Raw genomic sequence first — 24,237 nt, forward strand, 5'->3', positions numbered from 1 at the left:
GTATCAGCCACATTTACAAAACTGCCTTCACAGCGGTGCCTGGAGTGGGCGAGATGGACTGGAAACAGTAGCCCAGCCTGGTTGGTACAGAAAACTGACCATCCCAGGCTGTAAATTTGCAGGGAGATAGAAAGGAAAAAGGAATCAAACAAGAACTTAGTTCTCTTTCCACTGCCAGGAGAATGAGGTCCAGGCCCCATACCCAGCCTGCTGGGTCTGTCTGCTCCATCCCAGCCCCCTACCACCTCCCAGCCCACTCCAGGGGGACCCTGTCCCTGCCCCCTGTGCACCAACCACTCTGCTTTTCTGTGTACCTTGAGTATCCACAGCCCACCCTGCTTTGGGCCTTTGAGGGGCTGTTGCCTCTGCCTGGAGCACTGCCCCAGCCCTCAGCGCGCTGCCCCAGCTCACACGGCATCCCGTTAGGGAAGCCTTTCCTGGGAACCTAGAAAACACGTCCTGTGTCCCTGGTCCACCCTGCACTTCGTCGTCCTGTATTATCATCTTCGTTGTGCTTTTCTGAGTCAGAAATCTCTTGTGTACTTGTTTCTTCTTCTTACCCCACTTGGGTATGAGAAGGGTGGGGCCCACAGGGACGCTGAGATACTTGATGACTGAAGGAGTGAGTGGTGCAAGCCTTGGCCTGGGCTCGAGTCCAGCCTGGACGTGCGCGCCGTGGCCTTGCCGTACTTGTCGTTGGCTGCGCTCCCTCTTGCCCTTGCCCAGCGCATGTTTTCCTAGCAGAACAGATCCGGGAGGCGCCTTGCATAACCGTGGGGCCTCCCTGAAAGCCGCTTTCTTCTCGTCCACGGCGGTTGTGAGCGCAGTCAGGAGAATGACCCTTTTGTCCCAGCCCGCCTAGCTCTGGCTGAAGATGGAGGTCCAGCACTGATGGCGGCATCAGACCAAGTGGGCCCAGACGAGGGTATCAGGGTGGACGGGGCCTCGGGTCCAGGTGTCAGAGGCCACTGGGTGATCTGCTGGGGATCTCCGGGCTAGAGGTGGGATGTGGGGGTGGGGAGACAGCAGAAGGGGCAGGAAATATTGGAAGGCAGTTCTGCTGCCCGCTCTGTGCTTAGGGACGAAGCTAGGTGCTGTCTGGAGGGAACAGATGGTCACAGCCATGCGTAGTTGAGTTATGATGGACCCCAAAGAGAAGAGGTCCAACTGTGCACAGGGAGACCAACTAAAGGTCATTGGGGGCTGGGGTGTGAAGGACGTGCAGGAGCCCACCCACTGGGGACGGGCAGCCAGGTCAGAGGGGGCAGAAGGGCCAGGGGCCAGGGTGCAGAAGTGCGTGGACTGGAGTGTACTGGCACCTTGTGATGGCAGAGGCGGGGTGAGTATAGGCATGTGCCATATGGAATGATGTGGGGGCCGTAGAATAAGGGTATGGAGTCCCATGGCCAAGTCATACTTTCTTCACTAGGTGTTGGGGAGGGAGGGTTCATGTTTTAGAGGAAATGTGGGGGATTCAGGGTGGGATGTGAGCCTGGGGCTGCCTGACCGTGAGGCCATGTTTATCCCTGCTGCCTGCCACGGCCCCAGGCTCTGGAGGATGCAGAGGCCATGGTGGGGCGCTCCCTTGGAGCATCGCTCCCAGAGTGGAGGACTCATTTTCACATGACCCTTGGATTCTGCTCTTGATAAAGCAACGAGTGGGCAGTTCATTTTTAGCAGAGGTTAAGGGAAGAGCTACCGGTTAAATCAATGGGTTGCCTGGTGAGAATGTCCCTAAGCAAGCTTGTACATAGATTCTTTTGGCCATTTTCCTCCATCTGACTCCAGAAGAGCCAGCTCCATGCTGTGGGACGTGAGCAGGGAGAGAGAGGGCATGTTACCAGTTGGCTCGTGTCCTCTAATAAGATGCGTTGACGTAACCCCAGTACCTGAGAATGTGACCTGATTTGAAAATAAGGTCTTTGCAGGTATGTTCAAGTTAAGGTGAACTCACCCTGAGGTAAGGTGGGCTCTAGTCCAGGGTGACTAGTGTCCTTATAAGTGGGTCGGGAGGAGGTCATGTGAAGGCGGAGGCTGGGACTGGAGTGATGGATCTTCAACTGCCGGCAGGTGCCAGAAGCTGGAAGAGACAAGGAAGGACTCGCCCTCAGGTTCCAGTCCTTGTAGACCGACTTCAGAACCGTGAGAGGATAAATACCTGCTGTTTCAAGCCACCTGGTGCGTGGCACTTTGTTAGGGCAGCCCCAGGAACCCGGGCAGGGCGAGTTCTCTGCAACCGGCCCTCTGGCTTCTTATGGGCAGGATGTGCTTCTCCAGCTCGCCGCCCCCCCGGCTCGCGCCGCAGGCTGGGGGTCACAGCTGGTGGGCCGGGCTCGGACCTGGGCTGTGGCGCCGACGACTGGTCCCAGTGCTCACGCGTGTGCGTGTCACGCGGTTCCTTCCAGGCCTCAGGCTCGGGGTTGGTGCAGCTGCCGTGGCGCAGCCTGAGTTTTGGTTTTGTCGGGAAGAAAATAATCTTCGTCGCTTTTCCTGTAGTAGAAGCAGGATACGCTTCTTTCCGAATTGATTTTTCCTTAGCAATACAGAAGAGCTAAGGCAGAAGGGGCGAGGTCCTCCCAGCCCCTCCCCTGGGGACGGGCCCCCACTGCCTTGGGTTTCAGCAGCAGGGTCTTCATTCAATTTTATGAAAGGGAGAAACTGGAAAGTGTTTTTTAGGGCATTTAAATCCTTTAATAACCTTCTGATATACTTTGTGGGGCTTGGAAAGGGTTTTCTGAGTGTGTTCAAAAACCCCAAGTCCGCATTTACGTGTGCTGTGAGTTAGGAAAGCCCCGAGGGAAGGAGAGAGGGTGTGACTCAGCTATGGCCTGAGCAGACCTGGGCAGTGGCCAGGTCCTGGACGTGTGTGTGTTGGGGCCTGGGGGGCTGAGGATGGCGGGCAGAGCGGGGACCAGCCCAGCTTTTTAAGAATCGAAATGCTTTCATTCACCTGCGTGCTCACAGTGCCAGAGGCCACCCTGACGCTTGGGCCTTGGCTCCGTTCCCATGGTGGGAAGAGAAGGGGAGTTAGCTGGAGATGGAGAAGGAACTGCCAGAGATGTGGGTGGAAACGACCCACGGCGGTGTGAGAGCCAGAGGGAGAGCTGTCCGCGGGCCCTGGGGCTGCCATTTGTACAACCAGACCCAAAATTATACTCCATTGTGTGTTTTTTTTCTTAGGAGTGTCTCTGGGAATGGATTGGCCTTGTAGGGCTCATCTGCTTTGTAAATGACGTCCTGTTGGCACACAGCCCACGCCCATCTGCTTATGTATTGTCTGCTGCCTTTGCCACAGCGACGGAGTCGAGCAGTTGTAACCGAGGCTAAATGGCCCACAAAGCCAAGAAAATTTACGATCTGGCCCGTTGCTGGAAAAGTTTGGCCTCCCTTGACTTAAAACGTAGTTCAGTCAAGTTAGTGAAGTTCCAGCTGGAAGAAAGCACTGCACTTAGCACTTATTTCCTTGTTGTTGGCTGGTACATTGTGTGTACTCGGTGTGTGTGTGTGTGTGTGTTGTGGCAAAAAGTAAAGAGGAAGCTATAGGGAAAAATGTTTCCCAAGCTGGACGTCTCTGCCTTGAAATTCTCTATTGCAAACACTTGGGGAGTACCCCAAATTTTCCCTTCAAAAAAATGCGTGCATTACGCCCCTGGCTGATCTGGGCAGCTGCGCAGGTGCTGCCACCTGATAGGACGGCAGGTGGACGTGCCTTTGGAAGCGGGACCTTGGCCTGGTCCGGTCCAGGCCCTTCTGTCTCCAGGGGGCCGTTCGGGCCCAGAGTGAGCGGCCAGCACCTGTCAGGGCCGCGTGTCCCCGGGCGAGCCGGCACTGGGGCACAGTGTTCCCTTTCCTGGAAAACGAGGCCGTCCTGGGAGCCCGCGGCCTGGGCACGCGGCATGCAGGCTGCTTCAGCACCACATGGGCGCCCCGAGAGCGCACCCCCCACCCCCTTCCCGGACCAGGAAGCGTGGCCGTGGCCCGGTGAGACTGGGAGGGAACCTGCTTAGCCGCAGCGGGAGCTGGACGCTGGGGCTGAACACACACCGAAAAAATTAAAATCTGAAATTCTACCAGCTTAATCACACACACACCCATCACCACTCACGTAAGCACATACCTGCCCACTCTTTGTTCCTTGGAAGGCACACGTCTGGTAAACAGTTAATGTTTTAAGGTGTTTCATTCAAATGTATTGAAATTCAGTTCACACAGCCCATGTTCTGGGATGTGAAAATAGTTCAGATGACACATAATCCTGGCCAGTTCCATTTGTTTGGTTCCATTCCTGATGTGATTTTGGTGCTCACAGAATTGAGGCCATCAGCCTGGGTCCAGGAACCCTGGGTCTGCTTGTGCCTCGTCACTGTGCGCAGTGTGACCCCTGCAGCCCATGGCCTCGGGACCGTCCTGCCTCTGACCTCTCACGTAATCTGTAAAATGGGCCATGCAGAGCACCTGCTTTGCAGGGTGGCCTGAGGAGAAGGCCTGGCTCAAAGGAAGCACTCAGTTAATATTACTTTTTACAAAACAGAGAAGGACCCTGGGGCCTTAGGCTCCCTTCCTGGCTAACCACATTTGTAGCCAGTTGCCAGATGTCTCAGATCCAGGACAGCATCCAGTTAAGCTTTTAAAATTGCGGATACTGAGATTTTCAGTCACCCATTCTGGCTAATGCATCTAGAATCACCCCCAAGTTACTGTTCCTTTGTGTTGTTGGCTCTGCCCTGAATAAAATCAAGTGGATATTACAGTCTAAAATAACTGTAGGATGTCCATCCATCTGCACATACCGCAGAGAATGCTCGTAGGAGCTCTGTGTTTGGCAGGATTTGGGAGCCAGCCTGCCTCCTTCCCTTCCTTTGCTACCCGTGCTCTTTCTCACCTGTGTCCTGAAATGACATCAAGTGCTGGGACAGAGCACAGAGGGACAGAAAGAGCGGCAGACCCTGGTGACTTGTTTCTCCTCCTAGATCCTATCTCTCTGCTCTGATCCTCTGGCTTGTCTGAGCGCCCTGAGCCTCTCCAGCGCCATCCCGGGGGGTGGGGGGGTCCAGAAGCCCACTTTCCCTGGGGAAGCCAGTCCTTTCGTTGCAGGGGTGGGATCAAAACGTGAGCTGGGCTGCCGGCGGCTTGGTGGGTGAGCATGAGGGGAGGGCCTTCTGTGCACAGGGGAGTGGGGTGGGCCTCGCTGCCCACCCTGCCTTCTCGGACTCTCCTTGGGTGACGTCATTCTGATCTGCTGAAGCGCCACCTGCTCCCACCCCTGCCACTGCTGATGGTGTTGGCCTCATTTATAGTAACAGACCATACCAGGTGCACTTACGTGACACCCAGCAGCAAAAAAAGAGATGGCCTGCTGGCCTGTGTGTGCCGGCTGATCTGCGTTTTCCTTCTTTAAGCCAGAAATGTTAGTTTGACCGCACCCTGAGTCACGCAGGCCCCGTGTGATGGAAGCCCGTCTCACCCGGGCCCTTTCTCTAGGTGGGGAAGAGATTCCAGAGGTGGCCACAGGCCTGTTGGTGGCTGAGCTGGCACTTGAGCTATCCAGGTGGGGCGTGCTGTCCCTTCTGGGGTGATGGGGCATCTCCCCGTCTGTATCCCTCCGTGGTCAAAGGACCTTTGTCCTGGTAACAAAGACGTGCTGGGAAGTTCTTGCAGCTTTGATGAGGGAGCAATCCCATTGGTTCTCAAAAGTCTTTACAGTTGTTCTGCGGTCCTGGGAAGAGCCACCGCGGGTGGATTTCCTGATCTGGTGGTTGTAGTTCTAGACGGTATACTCCGGTTTCAGCCTTAGCCCTCTTCTTATTCTCCTTATTTTCTGAGTCTTGCCCTCCATGTGGTGCCTTCACAGTCTCCCAAACCAGAGGCTCCCAGGGCTCCATCTGAGGCCCAGACCCCAGACCGAGCCCACCAGTCCACTCTCTTCTGCCCCTTGGGGTACACCCATTGGCTGGGTCCTCAGCACTTCTGACGCTCCCCAGTGGATGTGAAAACAGGGTGGACAACCAGAGTCCCCGCCTGCCCTGCAGGTCGTCACTACTCTTCTACTCCCTGGGGCTGGAGCCCCCCCATCGCTGCGCCGTCCTCCGTGGGGGGTCCACGTGAGACCACAAGGCTGCGCCCATCTCCTCCCCCTCCACAGGCCTTACTCAAGATGGACTGCCAGGGGCTGGTGGTCAGACTCCTCCAGGACTTCGTGCTCCTGACCACAGCGGTCGAGGTGGCTCAGCGCTGGAGGGAGCTGGCCGAAAAGCTTGCCAAGGTCTCCAAGCAGCAGATGGACGCGTACGAGTCGCCACACCGGGACAGGAACGGGGTTGTGGACAGTGAGGTGAGTGCGGCCAATGCATGTTCACCGCTGTTGCATGCTGGGTTGTCTGGCGCCTGACAGGTCTGCCGCTGAGCTTCTTAATTCCTTCACCTCTCCATCCCTTGGCTCCTATGACCTGGAAAATGCAGTAACAAAAATTCCTACCTTATACCATTGTCGTGAGGCACACAGCCAGCGTGAGCACGCCTCATCCCTCTTGGAATGGTTTGTTGTGAGCCAGAGATTTGCAGATTGCGAGTCCTCTCTTCCATGAAATGGGGAGTTGGAACAGCATACACTGAGCTACCCTGTCCCCCTGCTACCTCCTGATGTTAAACTGTCTGCAGTGACATTGATAATGCCTAAACAGAACCCATTGTGATCAGTTCCAACCTGGCTCTCGACCCAGGGTCCGTGGTGGGTGAATAGCTGGCATATGGTATGACTCTGGCCAGAGCTGCTGTGCCGGGTTCTTGCTCAGAGAACCTTTGTGCTCTGATCTGTTTGTGGAGGTGATTTTGGTGGGAGTCCTGGAAGGTCAGGCCTCTGAGACCTAGGAAGCAGGAAGTCTCAAGAGTGCACGAAGGGTGCCCTTTATCAACACGGCATATTGCTAAATGAGTGGCACGGAGAGAAAAGGGATTGTAAGGAGGAGAAATCCTTCCTGTTGGGTCAGGCTGCACTCGCTGCAAAGCTGCTCCCTCTGAAATGCGGCTGGCCCAAGATACTTTTTCTCTCTCTGAAATGGGGCTGGCCCAGGACAGAGCTAGTTCTGTCTGTTTTTTTTGTGTGTCTGATTCAGGCTCAAAAGAATGACATGGATAGAGCCGATCTCTCACTGTACCTCTTCTTCCCCCTCCCTGCTCTTGTTTTCCACCCCTCCACCACGCAGGCCATGTGGAAACCCGCCTATGACTTCCTACTGACCTGGAGCCACCAGGTGGGGGACAGCTACCGTGACGTCATCCAGGAGCTGCACATCGGCCTGGACAAGATGAAAAACCCCATCACCAGGCGCTGGAAGCACCTCACGGGGACCCTCATCCTGGTCAACGCCCTGGACACGCTGAGGGCGGCCGCCTTCAGTTCCGTGGACCAGGACGACCTGGTGATTTGAACCAGTCGCCTCCCTCGAGGGCGCCCCTCTCCGCCCAGCCTGCACTGGGTGTCCACACGAGCTCCGCGGAGCTGGGCAGGGCGGCAGAGCGGCTGCGCGGACAGCAGATGGCGCTCCATCCATCCGGGCCCACGCCCGGGGCCAGTGTGCCCAGGGCCAGTACAGCAGCCCAGTGCTCCACCCCTCAGCTCTCCCTCAGGGGAGGCCGGAAGGATTTTCTACTGCAGGTCGTTGCCAATCAGATAGCTTTCTATTTGTTAAGTATAAATTTACATTTAAAATCACTTTTTTTTAAGTGTAGGGTGGGGAGACATACGAGAAAGGTGGTATCTAATTTTTTTAATGGACTATAGATGTGAAAAAAAAACCACTTGATGAGGGCAGATGCTTTTGAGGTTTTTATGTTGTATAAAGACCTTTTTAAATTATGTTACAGATGTAAATATGTATTTAAAGGTCATTGAGGGCATTTCTGATCCCCAGCCACATTTTACATTTCATCACTCAGACAGGAAGGCAATTGTTCGCGTGTTGGATCTTCTTTACTCTGCACACATTAAAAGGGTAAATCAAATAGGAAAATTGGTTTTCAGTAAATCAGTATTGCTGATGTCCATTCTTTCTGAGGATGCCCTAGGCACGACTCCCACCTCTTATTTTAATTGCCACCCCCATCCCTGTTCCTCCTGTCATAGTGGGTGATAATCCATGACACCTGTGACTCTTTAGGGCGCTTTAGTGGGCAGAGTTAACGCCGACATTAGCCATCAGGCGCTGTTGAGCTGTTTCTGCCGGTAGATTAGGAAACAGTTGGGAGTCGAATCTTTGTGAGGTGTTCAGCTCAGCACCTCGGCCTCTGCCTGGGTGTACTCAGTCATTCCAAAAACCACCGAGTGGTTTGAGAGCGAGGTGGCCTCTGCAGCTCCAAGCCTTATTATCATGTCCCTCCTCCCAAGGCAGATGAGCTCTTCCCATAGAGCTCACAACCACCACGGCAGCCACACTTTCTCATGCCCCCTGTACATACTGCGGGTCACCCAGCACAGTTAGCGCATGCACGGCACGCCATGGGGGACCTGCTGCCACATGCCGAACTCCACTCTGTTCTTTCTAAAATTTAACCCTTCTCCCTTCTTGGTACCCTTGTATCCTTGGAAATAAATGGTATAAGAGAAAACCATTTGGGGGGACAGTATAAAGACTTATCTGAGCAGGATGAACGTTTTCTAAAATATCATACTTGGCAAAGTATGATGCATTAATAAAGCGAACCTTTAGGATTTTAGATAAATTATTTGATGAACTTTTTGCGTTGTAGTCGTGACATCTCATAAGGGAGAGACAGAACTAGTGAAATATTTGGCAAATCAATAGAGTGGGGTGACTTCCCCCAGGAAGGCTGCATTTGTCTGTAGTGGTGCTGGGCCATTTGGGATCCCCAGATCTCATTCTTTAAATCCAATTTCTTGAAACCTGTTAAAAAGTATAATCAATGTATCATCTCTTATTGGGTCCATACATTGTTTTATATCTACCGATTCAGATACTGGGGACCAACAGGCTGAAAAACAAAACAAACAAGCAAAAAACACTAAAATATTTTCTGCTGCAAGAACCCAGACACATATTCCCCAATCCAGACATGAAATAACCTTAAATTCTGCTTCTCAGCCCTTCGCCCATCTTTTCTTTTTCCAGAAATCATTTTTCACCTTTTCCCCAAAGAAGAAACAAAACCAGTTGCACCTTAAACCATGGATATTTTTCCTCAGGGGCTTCAAATAGTTTCCTATGCAACGTGTCTTGTAGCACAAATTAAATCCTAACAAAAGTTGCAGTAAATTTTATTTGGATATTTTAACCTGTGAAGTGTGTGTGTTTTCTGTACCCAAGCAAACTTCAAATAAAACAGAAATAAAGCCTAGTGTAAGTATTTGTGCACAGAACAGTGCTCCCTCCCCTAAAGAATAACCCCTAAATGACAGGGTAATAGTCCATTTAGCAGGTTGGTCAGTTTTCGTTCTTCACGGTAGTTCTGTTCTGTAAAGTTGCACTGAGCACCAAATTAGGGAAAACTGAAACCATTGCTTCTAGGGGAGATAGAGGGTCATGTTTTTCCAGGTTTCTGGTGATAATATATTTGTCAGCCAGTCAGTGCATAACGTTGTTTTATGTTTGTTTTTGTTTAAAGATACCTTATTTAGTACATGTTATTGATGCACTAACACAGACCCACAGCCAACAGTACTATAATTCATGCCTGAACGAAGCTGATCTAAGGCACATATTTTCTCTGTGAGGTACGTCACAGCCTTCTTGGACTTAGGACACTAGCACTTCACTCCATTTGGGGTCCATTTTCAACAGCAAAATCACTTACAAAAAGCACAGAAATGGGGAAAACATGGCGCTAACTATACCACAAAAAAACATTGGTTTATGGTATGAGAGGTCCATGTTTGACCTCAGCCCAAAATGTGCATATCCAGCAACTCAGATTTCTGGCCACTCAGCATATGTCCACATGAAAGCACCATATTGATTTTAGGGTTGTAAATAAATTTTCGCGAGTAGGCTGATTTGCAAATACAGAGTCCATAACTAAAGAGGACTGAATATTTTCTTGCAGTTAATTTGAATCAGTTCCCCTATATGGAAAAGAGTATTGTCTCAAGCATCCAAAAGGAAGCAAGTTGATGTCTTGGCCTTTTTTCTGGGCGTTTGCTTGAAATTGGCCATCTCAGTTCCCCAATACAGAGTTTAGGAACTAAGCTGTTTCCCTGTGCCAGGCCTTGTCCTCCAGGTACTGGGGCCACAAGCAGGAGTCCACGGTCCCAGCCTCCCAGGGTAGACACTGAGGTAGAGACAACAGTCTAAGAATTGTGTGCTAGCAGGGGAGGAGGGCAGGGCTGTGGCAGCAACCCGGGGAGACCAGCCCTGCCTGGAGGCAGTGGGGAGAAGTAAGACTCAAGGAAGCTCTCCCTGAGAAAGGGAGTAGGGACCAGCCAGCCCTAGGAGCAGCGTGGCCACCGTGTAGATGGCGCGTAGGATGAGACGCTGGAGGGTCCGTGGTGCTGGAGCTCATCGAGCAAGCCAGGGCCTCCTGTGAGCTCCAGTCTCTGGCACCCCTCAGCTAGGTGCTCGCACTGTTGCATTTGAGAAAAGGGTTCAATGAGGTCCCATAACTTGCTGACATTATACCACTTCTAGCAGAGGTGGGAACTTTGGGCTGTTCTGACTCATGCCTCGGCCTTGGGGAGTGTTTTGACTGGGAAGAGTTGAGAATGCATTGAAAAAGCCAAAGAGTAGAGGAAGGTAATTCTTAAAAGGGAAAAGTTGCAACCACCCTGTTGTAGTTTGCTAGCTGCCGGAATGCAATATACCAGAAACAGAATGCCTTTTAACAAGGGGACTTTAATGAGTTGCTAGTTTACCGTTCTAAGGCCGAGAAAATGTCCCAATTAAAACAAGTCCATAGAAATGTCCAATCAAAGGCATCCAGGTAAAGATACCTTGGTTCAAGAAGGCCGATGAAGTTCAGGGTTTCTCTCTCAAGTGAGAAGGCACATGGCGAACACAGTCAGGGCTTCTCTCTCGGCTGGAAGGGCACATAGCGAACACGGCATCATCTGCTAGCTTTCTCTCCTGGCTTCCGGTTTCATGAAGCTCCCCGGGAGGCGTTTTCCTTCTTCATCTCCAAAGGTTGCTGGCTGGTGGACTCTCTGCTTTGTAGTGCTGCAGCATTCTCTGCTCTCTCTGAATCTCTCATTCGCCAAAATATTTCCTCTTTTATAGGACTTCAGAAACTAATCAAGACCCACCCGAATGGGTGGAGACATGTTTAATCCAGTTTAACAACCATTCTTGACTAAATCACATCATCCGGGGAGATGATCCAAACCCAGTTTCAAATATACACTATTGAATAGAGATTATTCTACCTTTATGAAATGGGATTCATATGAAAACATGGCTTTTCTTAGGGGGATACTTCCTTTCAAACCAGCACACACCCCTTCTGAAAGAACTGCTGGTTCATCAAAACCCATCTCCTTCCTTCCGTGCAGCCAGACTGCAGTTCCCGACTCCTGTGCAGCTAGCTGTGGTCACGTGACTCGGCCCTGGGCGGTGGAAAGGGGAGTCGGGCCTCCACTCCTTAAAGTCGAGAACTCTGAGGCCTGGAGGAGGGGTCAGCCAGAAGGCTCCCAAGTTCCTGAAAGGCTGTCTGTCCATGACCGTCTCCGCTGGAGTGTGACGAGAGTGACAGAGAGGCCCTTATTGCTGAGCCGCCAAGAATTTAGGGCTGATTTGTAACAGCAGCTGGCGTCACCTCAACTAATCTCAGGTGAGCCCAAACTACTATCCAGACTACTATTTTAATGAAAGAGCTTAGGGTGGGGCAAAACTATCCCTACCACTTCTGAATTCTCCCAGATGAACATTAGAAATAATGTGGCTATTTTCTCTTGGCCTGCATCAGTCCAGAATTGGACCGTCTCAGGCTGGATATGAACGAAGCACAGTTAAAACCTCAGCTTTTAAGTTATTGATAATGATAATTTAACAGGAAAAAAGTTCTTAGGTTCATAGGTGTTCTTTAGAACAAATATCCAGGGGGATATATTTGATAGAGAAAATTGTGTTCTGATTTCCTAAGAAAAAAGCAATGTTGTTCCTAGTAAATTATTGCCTTGGTCTTCACCTGACCCTCGTGTGGTCACATCTGTCACCCCCCCTTTCTCCTGCCCATCCAAGTGTTCTCATGTCATCCAACAGCAGCACTGATGTCCGGGCAATTCCTTCGGTCCCTTCCTACCCCACCACCCGACGCCAGACCCCATCAGCCTGTCTCCCAACCATTCCTACTACATGACCTTCTTTTCCCCCTTTCTTCTCATCCTGTAAACTCCTGCAGTGCCCTCCATCCTCACGCTGTCCTCCCCCGTCCCCAGCTGTTCAGTTTCTAAAGCTGCTGCAATACAGCATTCCAGAAACGGGTTGGCTTTTGATTTATTAGCTTACAAACTGGCAGTTCTAAGGCCGTGACAGTGACCCACACAAGGCATCCACAGGACCATCTCTGCAGAAAGGCTGCCAGCATCTGGGACACCTCTGTCACATGGGAAGCCACACGGCTGCATCTGCTGGTCCTTTGCTGCCGGGTTTCACTGCTTTCAGCCTCTGGCTTCAGTGGCCTCCTCTCAGCATCTCAGGGACTTTTCCTCTATTTGCTTCTGGGCTTTTTCTGCCTTTTAGTCTCTCGTAAAGGACTCTAGTAAAAGAATGAAGATGCACCTTGAATGAGCTGGGTCACATCTCAATTGAAATAACCTAAGCCAAAAGGTCCCACCCACAGCAGGTCTGCACCCCCAGGGATGGATGAGAAAGAACATGGCCTTTTCTGGGGCACACACAGCTTCAGACTACTGCATGGGGGTACAGGGATAAGACCAGAGGCCTTTCTGCTCCCTGGCCCTAGGACCTGAGCTTCCCTACACCTGCACTTTGTCACCTTCCCCCCACTTCCACCTATGCTCCTTTCGCCCTCTCCATTTCCCGAGCTTTTGGGTCAGCTTGTCTCCCAAATGTAATATTTTTCCTTCCTTCTCTGCCTGGTAGGTTCACACACTGCTCCTTGACAGCAGTATCCTTGCCTTCTTCATCCGTCTCTGAACCCCAAACACCTGGTGCAATAAATGTTAGGTTGCAGGAAGGAATTGACTGTAACTCTGTGATAAACATGCCTATCAAAATGCGAGATGGCTTTAGCCGTTGGAGCAGATAGAATGAGCTCTGTGCTGTGGGTTTACATTTACAACCAATGTAAAAAATGAATGAAAATCTGTCCGCTAATGGATGCATCAAAACCAGCTTAGACTTCTAAGAAGAGGTCGAAAAGGAGCACAGGGCAGGCATGGAGCTCAGTGAAGTGTGTGCCAAGTGCAATTACGTTTCTTAACGGTTCATTTTCTGGCCTGGCAGAAACTGTCAGTTTGGACCCTGATTTATGCTGCCGTGGAATTGGGACTTACATAAAGTAGACCGAAATGGCGAGTCAGAAATAACCTGAATTTTGGGAGACAAAATAGTGGTGCCAAGTGTCCAGCCTTTGTTTCATGCCTGTGGTTTGCAAACGGTTTGTGTCAGTCACCCTTCCTTCCCGATGAGCCCAGCTTTACAGGTGAGGAAATTGAGACCTGGGGAGGGGGACCTGAGACCCAAGGTTGCACCGCCTGGAAGGGTTCAACTGCTGCAGTGGCCAGACCCAGAGCTCTGTCCACGCCCAGCTGTTGTGCCCTCATGCCACTTCAGAAACAGAGCATGAGAAATATAAATTCCCAGCACAAGAGCCATTGCATGAGAAACGTGTACCCAAAGCGAGGGCCTGGGGCGTTCAGTTGGCAGCCAGGGCTGGAAGGGACCTTGGTGGGTCGCCCCTTCTCCAGCCCTGTCACATTCCTTCTGGAACGTTTGTGCAGGTGAGGCACGTGGAGGGCAGTAGGTAGAGTGGACTACAGGAGGAAGTTGGTGCTTCTGGGGGGCTTGTGGACTGGAGAAAGGAGCCCCCGGAATGCTGAGGGGACAGGGCCAAGCAGGAACGGGTGAGATTGGGATGAGGTGCTGGCTTAGGTCCCACGGCCAGAGAGCAGACCCCAAGAGTGAAGCAGGCCCGGGATTCCGATCACCTGTTCACCCCATTGGTGAAGGAGGGAGCCCCCTCCCTAGAGAATATAGGACTCTTGGACCCCAACACCTGACACTGGGCAGACGAGTTGGAGAGCAGTGGATAGTCCCATATACTCACAGACTAGGGCAGGGGACACCACCTGCCATTCCGGGCCACCTGGACTGTCCACGGGAGCAGAGAACCAAAGCCTGGTCACTGGAGCACCAGGTGGAGGGTGGCTGATGGGGGAGCCTTGCCCTCGGGGTGGAGAGAGTAGGGGAACCCATGGCCAGGCCTTTGGGATCCCAGGAGGCTGACTATTCAAGGCAGCACTCCAATATGTTGCATCTTGATTTCACTTTTCCTGGCCCAAGTTAGTTCTTATATAAGAGAAACATGTCCAGTGCCTTTTGCTAGTTCTTTGTATGATATGGTGTCCAGAACCTTCCTCAGGCCAAACCTTCCTCTAGAGCAGAGCTGTCCAATCGAATTTTCCACACTGATGGGATTTTCTGGATGACTGGTCTCCGGCACAGTGGCTTCTGGTCACATGTAGTTCCTGAATATTTAAACAGTAGCTTGTCAAGTCGAGGTGTGTCTGAGTGCAAAATGCACACCAAATTTTATAGTACGATTAAAAAAAGGTATCTCACTAGTAATTTTATACTGACTATACGTTGAAATGATGACAATTTGTATATACTGGGTTAAATAAAATATTTTAGCAAGGCTTGGTTCACCTTGTCACTTTTGAAAAACAATGCAACAACAGGAAAAGTTTCTGGTGCTTACGCAGCCTGCATCTGTGGCTGTTGTTTTAGTTTCCGAGGCTGCAGCATAGCAAATACCATCAAATGGGTCGGGTTAAACAATGGGAATTTATTCACTCGCAGTTCTGAGGCTGGGAAAATGCCCCCATCTAGGCATCGCCAAGGGGATGTTTCCTCCTCAAAGAAGGTCCTCAGCTTCCCTGCCACACAGCAAGGCGCGTGACAGTGACTGCTGGTCTCTCCCTTCTCTTGCAGGGTTTGTTGATTTACCTTCTTGCTTCCATGGCTTTTTCTCTGTCTGAACTTCATTCTCTTGTAAAAGACTCCAGTGATAGGATGAAAACCCACCCTAGTTGAAGTGGGCCACACCTAAACTGAAGGAATCTCATCAAAAGGTCCTACTTGCAATGGATTCACACCCACGGGAATGGAGTAAATTAAAGAGCATGTTTTTCTGGGGTCTGTACAGCTTCAGACGACATCAGCTGCATTACATTTCTATCAGCTGGTGCTGCCCTCCACACAGCCTCCTTCTCTAAACCAGCGTTCCCTGCTGCAGGCTGTGCACACAACCATCTGCGAGGGAAACTGAGGGAGTAAAAGGACGCACACTTTAAAATTGTGTCAGCACTTCAGTATTTTAATGTGTACTAGAAAAAACAGTGCATTAAATCTATGACTGATTCCGTTTTGGTAGTTTATAGAATGCGGCTACATTTTTTAAGTATAAAAGAATTAAAGAAAGAGTAGTGTTGATGCAGGCAGATACGGCAAAACATTATGAAGGGGGAATGGACAAGGCTTGAGTTGGTAATCCCTCCTCTTGACACCCTATAGTTCGTCAGTTTCTGTATTTTCTACCTCTTCTCACCAACTTTCTTTAAAAGGTCTCTATACTCACGTCTAACTTCTTTCAGCTATACTTTAAGTATAGCTTCTCTCTAGAGCAAAGCTCTTGGAGAACTCCTGCCATGCTTTACCTGTCACCACTGTGCAGTAAGTATCTGTCCCCATGTCCACACCACACCACCGAACCTGCTCTGAGGCATTTCCAGTGGCCCCTTGTTCCCTCTGGGGTGGCTGACACCATGGACCACTCCTCATCAGTGTCACGTCTTCCATCATTTGTGTGACTCCTGGGTTTCCTGGACCTCAATTAATCCTACATACCAGAGGGGTCAAACTCAACATCACTTTCCTGCTCCGTGTCCCCCTTCAGTGGGTTCTCCCTGTTTAGGGCAGATGGCTCCTGCATGCCAGCTCGTGGGTGACTTTCAACCCCTGGCTTCCATGTGCTCATGCAAAATGAGACAAATAAGGACAGTGCTCGGAGGGTTCCTTAAGCCATATTTATGCAAATCCAATAACTCTTGCTGATCCTGAGATTATGCCCTTCATAGGCATAATCAAAATTTTGGCATCAAAATGTCCTTTATTTTGGAAACTGATAATGGTAGATGGTAGTTTCTGTTTTAGTCGTTTTAAAGCCTTACTTGGCCAGTGACAAACTGCCACACATCTCACAAGCCTTGACTTGTTGACAAATAAGGGAGAAATGGGATGAAAATATCTGTTTCCATGGCTCGTTGTGGCTGTGGCTGTGGCTGATGCTCCCTAAGCTTTCACACTAAGTATCTCCAGAATGTTCTTGCTCTGTCTGGAAACTTTCCAACCAATTTATTCAGTCTCCCATTTTGGCTTTGTTTTGGTTTTCTTTTTCATTGGTCTGTGAACTCCAAAAGATCTGGAAGCTGTCCTCCTACAGGAGAAAAGTTAAACTCTGTCACACTGCGTAAGCTCCTCTCTGACCTGTCCCCCCCTGCGGCTCTGACCTTGGCTCTCACTAATCTGCCCCCCGGCCTCTACTTGAGACCCCCGCTATGGACTGTCTTCTCTTTGCACATGCAGGAACCCCTGCCCTCCCCCCACACCGGGCTCCTCTTCCCACACCCCCTTCTTGAAACGGCCAGTGGCAGGCAGCGCACATCCTTCGAGACTCGCTTGTCCTGGGAACGACATAGGTACAGGAAACAGTCGTCCGTTTCCAGGACTTCTCTGCGGCTGCTACCTAGACCACCCTCCTCATTTTTATGGTGGCCTTTATCACGTTTCGGGGTGTTCAACATCTTTAGAGCACTCTGGCTGTATTTGGAACCTGGAAACTGCAAACCCGAGGCTTCCCTTGTGACGAAATGTGGGCACGTGACTGGTCCCCACCGTGGGCACCTCCAATTCAGAGGCCAGCAACATAGAAGGCCAGGTGGTGGCAGGAGTGGGCACCCTCCCAGGGCAGCTTCCCGGCCCAGCCGTGTCACCCATGGGGTACCGAGAGCGTGGCGGTCTGTGCTAGGGCTTGGGGTGCCACCACGCTGGCTCATTCCCCCCGACCAGCTCTGAACGCTGTTCCTGGGAGCCCAGCATTGACTGTGGTTCCCCAGCACCCCCAGCCATCTCAGAGTTACCTTATTACCCCTTTTTCTTTCTTTCTTTCTTTTTTTAACTTTTATTAACACATTCAAGTGTGCAGTTCAATAGTGTTAATTATATTCACAAGATTGTGCTGCCATTATCGATGTCCATTACCCTTCCTTTTTCATCCCCTCAACAGAGACTTCCCACCCATGAGACTAATTCCATCTTCCCTCCCTGACAACCTATAAATCACCAGCTCTGTGCAGTTTACTTCTTTTAGGGATTTCACGTAACATTTTTCTTGCAACGTTGGTCTTTTGGTACCTGGCTTAGATCCTTTTAATAAGACGCTTCTCTGAAGATTCAGCCACTGTCGATTTCTGTTGCTTGCAAATAAGCATCTTGACTTCTGACTATTTTTATCCCTCAAGGGTTTGTCTCAGAAACTCGGACTCCCCTGGGAAGTCTTCTCAGCTGCTCCCCCTGGGTTAAAGGCTGTTCCTGTCTCTTCTACAGCCCTCTGCCCTCCCTGCAAGCCTACGTGCCCCATAAACTGTGTTGGACAAGAAAGATGGCCTATTTCTAGCCCAGTGTCCAGTTCACATTGAACAAATCCAAACTCACACTCAATAAATTCTTGAATGAAGGGCTGGCTCATGGATGCGTAGTCTAGTGCCTGAGTACCTTTGGATATACACTACTAATCATTTAAAAAATAATTCAAGCAAATAAGATTTTTTTGCATGAAGAAAGGGTCTTGTTTTTTTTTTCTGGAAAGTTCTGTCTCTACTGCTTTTAGTTCACTTGTCTTCTCACTACACTTTTACATATGTTTAGCTCAGCAGAAGCTCACACTTTGGAATAACAAGTGCTTGCTTTATTTTTCACACGCCACATATTTTTCTACACTCCAACATCAGTTCCCAACCGAGGTGTGGATTATTGCACCTGGGTGAGGATGGCAGACTGGGTGCACTTGGAGGACACCTGTACCCTGAGCAGTCCTGGAGCCCACAGCGCTCCCTGCCGGGTCACGGTGACACCTGAGCCCCACGGGAGGGTGGTTGCCCAGCAACTCCAGCCTTCCCAGGGCGGTCCCTTTTACCTAGAAGAGAAAGGAGCTAGAAGGTGAGCCACTTTTATTTTTGACTCTACACCTGGGTAGAATCAACATACAGAGAATGAGGAATTTATAGAAGAATGCACTCTGGCAAGTCAGCTTAACAGTGTGTAACATGGAAATCTCCAGATGCAGCCCTCTGTGTGTACACAGAAACGCTACACGAGCAGAGCACCCAATGAACTCATCAGCATGTAATTATGTGCTAAGAATCCCTTTGGAATATCAGATTATGATTCTCGAAGACATTTTGCAAAACACCTCTCTATATCCCTAATTATCACATTTTCCATGTGACACATGAGTTGAGAAATTAAAGATGGAAAAGTGCACTGAGAGACTCAGAGCACTTGACCCATTTAAAAATAATTCACACAGACCCTGGCGATTTATGTATTTTCCCCAGGATCTGGGAGATACCTGTCGTTCTTCAAATATTAGTTTTGGGCAAAATGCATAGGGATATACTGAAGGCTGCTGTCACCGTGACACACAGGATATCTCAAGCTGCCAAAGCAGGATAAATTTGTTTTGTATTCAGAAATTCATACTCAAGTAAAGGCTAATCCGTTTCCTGTTTGTGACATGGGGCATATTCCAATATTCTGCATAAAATCTTGGATGCTTTTGATCTGGTCAGGTAGCAACCTCTCCCTGAATCTTTGCTCGCACCTCAAACAGGGCAGTTGAATTAATATTGTAATTTTCAAAACATCTTCAAAATATAATAGTTTCATTTGCATTATTCACATTTTATAGTAGTCTATATTATTTGGGGTATTTTGTAAGTGAGAGCTCTGGTTTATAACTCTTACTTTGCTTCCCGTGTATGTTCTACTGGCAGCTCTGGGGGGAAGTGGATGGGGGACCATAATTTGGAGAAAATGAAAGAATTCGACTAAGAACTTTTTTAAAAACTTTTTTATTGTATAATATGACATATATAAAAAGCGAAGAAATAAAAAAGCAATAGTTTTCAAAGCACTCTTTAACAAGTAGTTACAGGACAGATCCCAGAGTGTGTCATGGGCTACCATACGATCCTCTCACATTTTTTCTTCTAGCTGCTCCAGAATATAGGAGGCTAGAGGGCTTAAATATTTTTTTTATCATCACAATCGACTTTTTCCCCTTCTTTTTTGTGAAAAATAACATATATACAAAAAAGCTATAAATTTCAAAGCACAGTACAATTAGTTGTAGAACAGATTTCAGAGTTTGACATGGGTTACAGTTTCACAATTTTAGGTTTTACTTCTAGCTTCTCTAAAACACTGGAGACTAAAAGAGATATCAATTTAATGATTCAGCAATCATATTCATTTGTTAAATCCTATCTTCTCTGTATAATTCCATCATCACCTTTGATCTTTCCATTCCTCTCTTTAGGGATGGTTGGGCTATGGCCATTCTAAATTTTTCATATTGGAAGGATCTGTCACTAATATGGGGTAGGGAGATGGAACTATCTGATGTTCTGGAGAGGCTGGGCCTTCTAGGTTTCAGGACTTATCTGGACCAGGGGCCCATCTGGAGTTGTAGGTTTCTGGAAAGTTACTCTAGTGCCTGGAACCCTTGTGGAATCTTATATATTGCCCTAGGTGTTCTTTAGGATTGACTGGAATGGTCTGGTTGGGGGTTGGCAGTTATGACAGGTAGCAAGGTCTAACTGAAGCTTGTGTAAGAGCAACCTCCAGAGTAGCCTCTCGACTCTATTTGAACTCTCTTGGCCACTGATACTTTATTATTTAAGAACATTTTAAAATACATGATCGCCATGATGATAAGCCTGTTTCTTCTGCTCATGGGCCACTGGATGGTTCTCACCAAGGGAAACTCATTTAAAGATCCCAAGGCATTTCCTGACACACTGAATGAGACCCTCTCGGGTCCTAGGCGCCTGCATTTTAGCAGCTTCCCATCTGAGCCTGTGCCCTAACGTATGAGGACCAGCTCACTTTTCAATCTCACGGCAAAACACTAGACACAAAAGAATTCTCTGAGAAAATAAATACAAGAGATTTCTATCTCTGAGTAAGAGAGGACGGGTGTGGGCTCTGATTTGTGAATTCTAAATATTTCAGCCCAACAGCTCCACGCTGCTCTCATCGCTTGCTGACTTCTAATTATCGTCCCACTTTCAGTCACCTCCTGCTGAACTTTAATTAAAACGCGGGGCCATTGTCTTCGGGCTGTCTTCTCTGACATAAACGTTGTCCCTGGGACTTGTCCAGGGTCCCGCTGGGAGGGGTGAATGGGGCCTGGTGCTTGGCAACAGCCGCGCCTTTCCTTGCCCTGTGCCCCTGGCCGAGGCTGGGGACTGACGCCGTCTTACTCGGGGTGTCCTCTCCCCGGCATTTTGGATTTACAGCAGGCTTCTGTCTCCGTGGAAGGCGCCGCGTCTGCAGACTTAACAATTCTCTTGCTAATGCTGGTCCACACTTTGCAGAACTTTGCAGAAGTCCCTCCTGTCAGCTTCTGCAGGCATAAGAGGCCTTTGAACACCCCTGGGAGGGGGGTGTGTATGTGTGTGCACGTGTGCCTGCATGCGTGTGCCACAGGGGCCGAGGAGGGTTCTGAGACAGGCCTCCTTCTTTCCTCACTCAGGTCACAGCACACTGTGAGCAGCTGGGCTCCTCCTTTTTCCCCAGGCCACCTGGACTCATAAAACAGCACTTTGTCTGGCCTCAGCCCTTTGGAGACTTCACTCATTTGACCCTCACAACATCCCTGTAAGGAAGGGACCATTTTTGCCCATGTTTTACAGTTGAGCAGCTGAGGCACAGAGATGTTAAGTAACTTTGCCAAGGACACACAGCTGAGGCTCAGTCACAGGCAGCCTGGCTCCCTGGACCCTGCTCTTCAGTTCCTTTCACTGCACACTGAGGTGATGTTTTTCCTTTGAATCAAAAACTGCAGTGAGAGACGGTAACAGTGATTTGAATAATTCAAAGCAGTCAATAGCAAAAATTGCATTTTTTAACGTGAAGATGATGAGAAGTGAAGATGGCTTTGCAATAGGCTTTCAATTTTTAATTTCCTCTGGCCGAGCTGATGTTATTAGCTTGTATTCTCTCCACACACCCCAGAGGCTGGCACAGACAACACAGAGCCTTGCTGAACGGCCTTGACAAACATAGCACAGTTTTTAAAATTTGCTGCAACGTAAATGTCTGTTAATAGAGGAGTGATTACGTAAACTGCAATACATTTATCCAGCAGAATAATGTTCAAACATTAAAAGGAATAAGGCAGATCTATGATTACTAGTGTGGAAGGGTCTCCAAAATGTAGTAACTGGAAAAAAAATAGGACAGCATAAATAGAATCTCATATTTTAAGAGAAATGAGAGAAAATAGGATGTGCATGAAGCATTCCTAGAATGATACCCAAACAATTGTTTGCAGCTTCTGTAGAGCCTGGAGATCTGCATTTGGAGGAAGAGCTCTTTTTCCCCTGTGCATCCTTCTGTGCTGTTTGCATTTCTTACTCCGTGCTAGCGTTACTTTCATTTATTTATTTATTTTTTTGCCACAGATAATAATTTATGAAATGAGACCAATTTAGGATTGGCCATCAGTAGCCAAGGAATGGAATGAATATCTCAATTTGTAAAATTAAAAATCAAACAAATACATGCTTTACATATTGTTAATCAACAGAATGGGGGTCTATAGGCAGATAATCAATATTGATTGCATATGTCTGCAACAGAGCTCCCCACCCCCCCAAATTGAGTCATTATATTTTATTTATTCATTCATTCATTCCTTTATATAACCAGAAAAGTTGTGGGCTTACAGAATAATCCTGCATAAAATACAGGATACCCATATTCGGCACAGCTCAGTAAAACCTAAGTGAAGCCATGGACAATAGTTAATAGTGATATTATAAAAATGCCTGTTTTTCTATTGTAACAAATGCACCCCACCAAGGTAAGGTGTTAATAGGGTGGTATATGGGATGGCACTTTTTAAACTGGGGCCCTCGATGGCTTTCTGTTTTCTTTTTGCTTGGGCAGGCTCCGGGAATCGAACCCGGGTCTCTGGCATGACAGACTAGAATTCTTCCCTTGATGGCTTTTCGTGGGTCTGTGAAGCCCTCAAAATGGTGTGCAGATATTGTGTTTATTATATTTATCAGGAGGACATCTGAGTTTTCATAGTCCTCACACAGATTCACAACCTGCAAAAGTTTAACCCCACTTGCCTAAAGTCTCGGAAAAAGAGAATATAAGAATAAAAGAGTACACTATTCAGTTTTATTTTTTAAGTTAAAATGAAAGTTGTACTTGCCCCGCATATCATAGTGCACTGTGGGTCAGGAGTGGGAACAGCTCAGGTCCCTGCACTCGAGGACCCAGCTCCCTATACATCATGGCTGGACCTTCTCTGTCCTTGAAGTCCCTTCATTCAGCTGGCTGATGGGGACAGAGACCCAGGGCCACCCTTGTAATGGTTGTTGGGGTGTGTGTGTGTGTGTGTGTGTTCTAAAAGCAGTCTACTGAGCTATATCCACAACCCATCCAAAACACACAATCAGTGGTTCACAGTGCCATCACAGAATCGTATAGCCATTACCACAATACATTTTAGAACATTCTCATTATTCCAAAAAAAGAAAAAATTCCCCTTATCCCCTGCCCCCTGTTATTGACCCTTAGCATGGCTATGACCCTGGATTACTGCTGATGAAAGAATATTAAAATATTACTGTTAACTACAGTCTGTAGCTTGCATTAGGTGCATTTTCCCATATACAACTTGTGATGGTTTGACGCTGTACGTACCCCAGGAAAGGCCACGTTCTTTTCATGCATCCCTGGGGGTACACACCTGTTGTGGGTGGGACCTCTCCATTAGGCTATTTCAGCTGAGATGTGACCCAGCTCACTCAAGGGGGATCGTAATTCTCTTACTGGAGTCCTTTATAAGAGAGTAAAAGACACACACGAAAGGAGAGAAATACCTGGAGAAGCTGAAAGGGGAGAGCCATGGGCGAAGGCAGTGAAACCCGGGAGAGGAGAGGCCAGCGGGCACAGCCATGTGCCTTCCCACGTGGCAGAGGCGGCCCTGATGCCAGCAGCCTGTCTTCAGGGAGAAGGTATCGTCCTGTGGCTGCCTTGAGTTGGATATCTTCATGGCCTTAGAAAGTTTTATGAACTTGTGACTTAATAAATCCCCATGGTAAAAGCCAGCCCATTCTGGTATATTGCATTTCGTCAGCTTCAGCAAACTAATTGCCACTCTATTATTAACTCCTATTAACGCCACGTAATAGTGACGTACATCGTTCTAGCTCAAAGAACATTTTTATTTTTGTACCGTTAGCCGCAGTCACAGTCCACCGCAGGCGTCACAACAGTGTGTGCAAAGCTTCACCCTCCAGCTTTCCTTCTAGGGACGTCTCGACTCTAAACTCCCCCTTAGGCCACACTCACCCGTAATCCAACGCTGATAATCATAGTCACCCATGACTCATCATCTCTATCCATTTTCAAACATTAAAAGGATTTGGTTTTAATGAATATTAAAGAGGCCCTCGGAAGCGTAAAGCTCAGCAGAAGTACCAGAGGAGGCTTTTAACCTCCAGAGACCAATACCTTGGCTTGTTCTTGGGGTGCACTCCAGCCCTGATAGCTTTAGCAAATATTTCTCACACATACAAGGTACGTGACATCCACCTGCCAGGTTTGCAATCGGCTGAATGCAACAGAAACGTGGCCCAATGTGGCTTTCTCCAGGGAGGGTTTCTTTTTCTCAGGTACGGCGGGCGAGGATCCGGGGTGCTGTAGGTGTGCAGGGACTGCCTCCTCCGCCTCTAGGGTGGACACCCAC

The 24,237-nt window shown here is 49.0% G+C and overlaps 1 protein-coding gene across 7 annotated transcripts in view; it reads left to right on the forward strand.

The window, feature by feature from the left end:
• The window catches only part of SH3BP4 (SH3 domain binding protein 4), a 91,854-nt gene extending 82,566 nt beyond the window's left edge, over nt 1-9,288 (forward strand). For all 7 annotated transcript variants that reach the window (XM_077155520.1, XM_077155521.1, XM_077155524.1 and 4 more), the window contains 2 exons: nt 6,143-6,331; nt 7,203-9,288. In XM_077155520.1, coding sequence (XP_077011635.1) covers nt 6,143-6,331; nt 7,203-7,427 — 414 coding nt within the window. In that variant the 3' untranslated portion in view covers nt 7,428-9,288. The remainder of the gene's footprint in view (nt 1-6,142; nt 6,332-7,202) is intronic.
• The last annotated feature ends 14,949 nt before the right edge of the window (nt 9,289-24,237 follow it).

The sequence above is a fragment of the Tamandua tetradactyla genome, chromosome 3, assembly GCF_023851605.1.
Source record: "Tamandua tetradactyla isolate mTamTet1 chromosome 3, mTamTet1.pri, whole genome shotgun sequence".
Classification (NCBI taxonomy): Eukaryota; Metazoa; Chordata; class Mammalia; order Pilosa; family Myrmecophagidae; genus Tamandua; species Tamandua tetradactyla.